The 6,000-nt window shown below is 38.3% G+C and overlaps 1 protein-coding gene across 2 annotated transcripts in view; it reads left to right on the top strand.

The window, feature by feature from the left end:
• Nucleotides 1–6,000, top strand: part of GRIA3 (glutamate ionotropic receptor AMPA type subunit 3) — a 310,602-nt gene that overhangs the window by 283,119 nt on the left and 21,483 nt on the right. Inside the window, exons 13-14 of one of the 2 annotated variants that reach the window (XM_023202310.1) lie at nt 1,090–1,337; nt 1,898–2,012. In XM_023202310.1, coding sequence (XP_023058078.1) covers nt 1,090–1,337; nt 1,898–2,012 — 363 coding nt within the window. The remainder of the gene's footprint in view (nt 1–1,089; nt 1,338–1,897; nt 2,013–6,000) is intronic. The other variant, XM_023202309.2, reaches the window with a different exon arrangement.

The raw sequence follows: 6,000 nt of genomic DNA, 5'->3' as shown, positions 1-6,000 counted from the left end.
AGAAAGAAAGAAAGAAAGAAAGAAAGAAAGAAAGAAAGAAAGAAAGAAGGAAAGAAAGAGAAAAGAAAGAGAAAGAAAGAAGAAAAGAATGCTCTAAAACAAGAAGCAAAAGTTTTGGGTTTTTTTTCATTCTGTTGTGGTCATTTATTTGGGGTACCATGTCTATTTCTAAACACTCCAATTAGAGACAGACATTACCAACTACAATGTGCCTACGAGTGGAAAACCAAAGTTGTGAGAGTTCTGGAAACAATATCAGAGTTTCACCTGATGAAGAGATGAGAAGGGGACATAATAAAGGCCTTTCAATAATTAAAGAACCGTTGTACATAAAAAAAGAACCGTTGTAAAAAGGGACAGAATTATTTTACATAGCTCTAGGGGATAGTACCAGGGGGTGAGGGGCATGGATTAAAATACTACCTATTGAATACAATATTCACAAACTAGGTGGCAGGATCCGTACTCCATACCTTAGCATCACACAATATTCCTATGTAACACATCTGCAAATGTACCCCCTGTGTCTAAAATAAAAGTTGAAACTGTAAAAAGGAATGGGAGCTATAGAAAAACAAAGATCATCTTAGAATAAGGAAGTACTTTCTTATGATAATTGATGTTCCATGCTGGAGTGGGCTGACTGAAATGGCTGTACACTACCTTACAATGGTCTTTGATTAGGCATATCCTGCTATGATTAGATAAACATAGCAGGATATTGTAGAGGAGATTTTTTCATTGAGAGGAAGATTGAACTAAGAAAGTGTTTTTCAAATAAGATTGCAACCAATTAGTGGAGTCATGGAATCCATTTAGTGGGTCCTGAGCAACACTGTTTAAAATGAATTAGAATAGAATAGAAAATATCAGAGAGCATCACACATAGCAAAGGTGAGTGTCCTTTTGAGAACTTGTTTTGGAAACAATGTTTACATATGTATAAATGTGTCTACTAGGTTGCAGTGTAATGTGTTTTTTATTACTGTGGATTGCAATTAAAAAACAAAACAAAACAAAACTACTGCACTAACCCTCCTCCAGATTGAATATCTGGCAGCTCTAAGAATTCTTATCTCTTTGGTGCAGAGATCCAAAATTGCTGTGTATGAGAAAATGTGGTCTTACATGAAATCAGCGGAGCCATCTGTGTTTACCAAAACAACAGCAGACGGAGTGGCCCGAGTGCGAAAGTCCAAGGGAAAGTTCGCCTTCCTGCTGGAGTCAACCATGAATGAGTACATTGAGCAGAGAAAACCATGTGATACGATGAAAGTTGGTGGAAATCTGGATTCCAAAGGCTATGGTGTGGCAACCCCTAAAGGCTCAGCATTAAGGTGGGTGGAATAATATAACAATATCCGTGTTGTTATAGTATTCCACCTACCCTGATGCATTTTGTTGTCATTTTCTTTCTTGTGGATTTTGAGGTAACTTTTAAAAGTTTAAAATCTACAATATTCCATGGAGTTAAATAAGACGGTAAATTATGGTTTCATCTATTTAATGCATCCATTTTTTTTAATGTTCTCTCTCTGTGTTGTCCTCTCTGACTGTTTGTTGCTGTTTTAATTTTACAGTTCAACGGCTTTTTCAATTTAAATGGTAAAAGCCAAGTTATGGTGCCATATGTGACGAATGTTAATTGCATGGATGTGGTGTTCTTGTTACTTTTTTCTCAAAGACAATTTCCCCATCCCGCACACTTCAGTTTTGAGCAAATGTTATCCTCCATGCCACCTTCCAATATTTAACCCTGTATTTGCTGTACAGACATTTTTATAGCTCCACGTTCTGTGAAATTTAGCCAATTTGTCCTCTTGTGCTCCTTTTTATACGTTAACGATTTCCTAAGCATTTGTGCATTTTCTTACAAGTTATGTTTTATCGTTTCAAGAAATGCTGTTAACCTGGCAGTATTAAAACTGAATGAGCAAGGCCTCTTGGACAAATTGAAAAACAAATGGTGGTACGACAAAGGAGAGTGCGGCAGCGGGGGCGGTGACTCCAAGGTCAGCCTCAATGTCACCACAACCGGGTACCCTTAGTGACGAGTAATCGGCAAGACTGTTATCTTATTATTGAGGAGAGAGCACAAGACTCACACATAAAGTGGAATGACCAGGTTATTCCCCTGCCTGGCAGCTTTGGGAAACAAAAAGGCTTTAGGGCACTGCCCACATTTTTGATCTAACTTGGGTCCCTTCTTAAACTCCCAGACAGAGGCTCCAACCACACCTTTTCCCTTCCTTCACCCACCAGATTGGTTGCCTTATGAAAGCCATGATGTGGGTTTCAATGCCCTAGGCTTTCAAGAGTCCAAGGCTTTCCTGTGAGACTGTCCCCGCCTGCCTCATTTGAGTGGTATGAAAAATCAGATCCATCTACTGAAAAGTCAGGGCATAGCCTTTTTTTTTTCTAGGTTGTGATGGTTGCTCACAGAGGTTGGTTGGTTGAGTAAGGGTGGCTTCTTCAATTATGTGTCTGAGTGATGAGATGTTGTTCTCTATATGTGATAGCCCATTTAAGCAGACCCCACTTAACTTGAAAGCCAAATAACAAGCTCGGTTTCAAGTTAAATGGGGTCTTTCTTCAATAGGCCACCCCATATAGAGACTTTGCAGAGACATTTTGTGTATTTAAGCAAGTGCGTCGCCTAACTGTGATACTATATGTATGTATGAATCCCTGATTTAGCTTCTTCTTAGCCATGTTCTTGGTTCAGGTAGGTCTAATTGTTATCCAGGCTGCCATCATGAGAAAACCCATCTTACTTGGCATTCCTTTGGCTTCTAATGCTCTTTGGAGCTAGAATGAATGAATAGCCATCATCCGAGCAACAAGAAATAGGGGCAAGCTCAGAAGCCACGATACCAAGTCATGGAAAGACACTTTGGGTAAGTACAGGAGAGGACCTGAAAAAAGAATCCTCCATGGCCCAAGGGGCATGAGAATTATATTGAAGCATGTAAACTCACCTCTTGTACGACCAAGATCCCATGGGCATCTTAAGGTGAAGAACAGTGTTTCCCAACCACAGATCAACAGACAGGCAAGCCAAAACTTTTCTTCTTCAGAGACAATGGTTGCACTTCTGCTCCTCTCTTTCCCTCTCTATCCCTCAGGATCCTGATGGAAAAGTTAGTTTGCCAGTCTGCAAATATAATATGGGTTTGGAAACACTGATCCAGAACACTTTCAAAGAAATAAATTTTAAAAGAACTTTCTTCAGCAAATAATCTTACCAGGCATTGGCATGGCCTTTTATCGTAAAACCTTGATTAACCAGAACTCACCTAACCAGTACCCCAACTAACTGAATTACCCCCTCAGTACTTCACATTGATGAGAAAGCAGCAATAGTATTCCAAAAAAGAAGACTGCAAGGAATTGATTTTTAAAAAATCACTTACCAAGAGATGACCTATGGTTGGGTCACATTCGGCTCTTTCTCCTCTATCTTCTCTCCATCTGGATTGACCCTCAAACGTTAGAGGCTGCTTCCCCGAGGCGAGAAAGTAGATAGAAGCATTTTAAGAAAAACTGTTATTAGCCAACAATGAACGAAATGAGTGTTCTTATTGAAAATTCCATTCATCCCTTATGGATTCCAATTAATCAAGGTTTTACTATGTGTCAAAAAGCAGTAACTTTCTTTCCCACCAATGTGAACTGGTGACACTGACAATTTAGCCAAGCTTTTGGCTCATTTGATATTTACAATGGCCAACTTGATGGTCAAAGTATTTAGCACCTGTCTTCCCAGTCTTTTTCTCATGTTATTAGCACGGAGAACCTAATTGTATCATTGAAGTGAGTTGCAGAATGAAAATTGAGCTGGATTGGATGCATTGCTCTCACGAATTCATCATTCATACTCATCATGGTTAAAAAGGAGCCATGGACTGTAACAAGATGACTCTAAAACATCCACATGATGCCAAGTGCTCAGAAGTTTTCAGATAACCAGACGTTTGATGTTATATAAACAAACAAAAAAATCTGCACATATTTGGCTGACTTTTTACTTTTCACCCAGATGTTTGGTACATGAAGACCCCAAAACTTTAGACCAGCTATTTTTTAATTACAACCAGCAATCAAGCATTTTTTCCTCAGCTAGTACTGCTGCAAAGTTTTTATCAAGTAACTTTATTGACAGCTCACGATTTCCAGATTATCTGAATTTTGATATGCAAATAGAAAAATATTTCAGTAGATCCTAAATGTTTTCAACTTCTCTAACCATAGTGCTACCTGCCAGGCATCTTTCAAATCGCTTTTCTTGGTCATTCCTACAGCCAGTCTTTTGAAATAAGTCAACCCTTTTCTCAACTATGGATAATAATATGATCAGTGCTGCATACCCAACGATTGCTTATTCCATTTCTGGATTACCAAGAAGCTTGCCTTTATCTTCTTCCTTCTTGCTACCTGCTGTTTTCTGAGAGTGAGCAAGAGAAGGGGCAAGAGATGAACGTGAATCTGGTTACCACTACGTATTAGTGATGAAAAAAAAAATCAATGGAGAAGGAGGTAGAAATAGCAGTAAAACCTCATTAATTTGGAGCCCTCTGATTAATAATTTGTGATAAACTAGACAGGGACCAGTCTACAAGTTAACTTTATATTATCAGGCATGAGGACAAGAAAGGTTTGTTAAGCAAATGCAGAGTTTAGACTGGAATGTCAGTTGAATTTTTTCTTAAGAGAACAAACCCTTTTCAAATGTTGAAAGCACTTATTAGATATAATCACATTCGTTACATATCTATCTGCTAAAGTAGTTCTCACGAGGATCTCCACTAAGGCAATGTTTTATAGTCAGTTTGCATTACAAAATAGACTTAAAGAAATAAAATTGTCATTCTTCAAACCTATTTTGTAATACAGGACTTGCTTTATTCATTCAGACAATCCTTTCCCTCTGTCCCTTGAAATCAGTGAGGTTTTACTGTATTAGCAAAATGGCTTGAGATTTACATCTCTTCATTGTGTCCCATCTCGTTAACGTGACAACTGACTGTTAAATATACCATCATTTCACAGAGAAACTGAGATCCAGAGATGGTGATGACTTTGAGAAGGTCACACAGCTAATGCTGTCATAAATCTCTGCTGACTTTCATAGACACCTCCTGTGATAATATTGCAGATGGTAATTTAGCACTACCACCTATCCAATGAGCAATGTGAATCTGATTGCATGTGATACGTTTCCATAAGAATCAGGTTCATTCACAACTACCTTGGTTACTAGGCAAATGGCGTATTTAAGCTGTTCCAGCCTTCAGTACTGATTACTAAAAATGACAATAATTACAACGCCTGACATTTATAAGTGCTTTTATTTTTTCAAAAACACTTTCAGGCCCATTATCTCTGAAACCAGGAGAGGGAGAAATACCTGTATCACTTATCTTTCTGTCTCTCTCTCGCTCTCTCTCGCAACCTTTAAATAATGATAAATGGGCAATTATGTTAAGTCATTGACTTTTTCTTCCCTGGCATGAGACATTACACATTCTGAGATTAGTCTAGAAAAGTTACCATACTATGGAAAGAAACAGAAAATTTTCAGGTTGTCGTAAACGTGCATGAGCTTAAACTAATAAAACTAATGTTTTATTATTTTATTTTATTTTTATGGATACAAGGAATTAAGAACAAGGTCAGTCTCTGAGGCAGCCCCTGAATCAGACCTACAAGCTGGAACCAGAATACTCCTTGGCTTTCCCAATTTCCCAAACCTGAGCTAATAGGACCTAAACAAAACAGACTTGATCATTCCTTGATGAACTGTAAATGCACATGCAAGGATCATGTAAATTAGAGCTGTGGTTTGGGAATTTTTAACCTGCAAATCACCCTTTTGTGTTCATGCTTTATGACAATGTGTGTGCAGATGCAGTAATTAAGAGCCAGTAGGTTGTTTCAGCGATAAACCCAGATCACCAGGGGTTTGTGACACAGCCAGTGAAAGTCTATCACTGTAAATCA

Source organism: Piliocolobus tephrosceles, chromosome 12, assembly GCF_002776525.5.
Source record: "Piliocolobus tephrosceles isolate RC106 chromosome 12, ASM277652v3, whole genome shotgun sequence".
NCBI classification, from domain to species: Eukaryota; Metazoa; Chordata; class Mammalia; order Primates; family Cercopithecidae; genus Piliocolobus; species Piliocolobus tephrosceles.
Note: the sequence above shows the minus strand (reverse complement) of the source record. Positions and strands in the feature narration are given on the sequence as shown.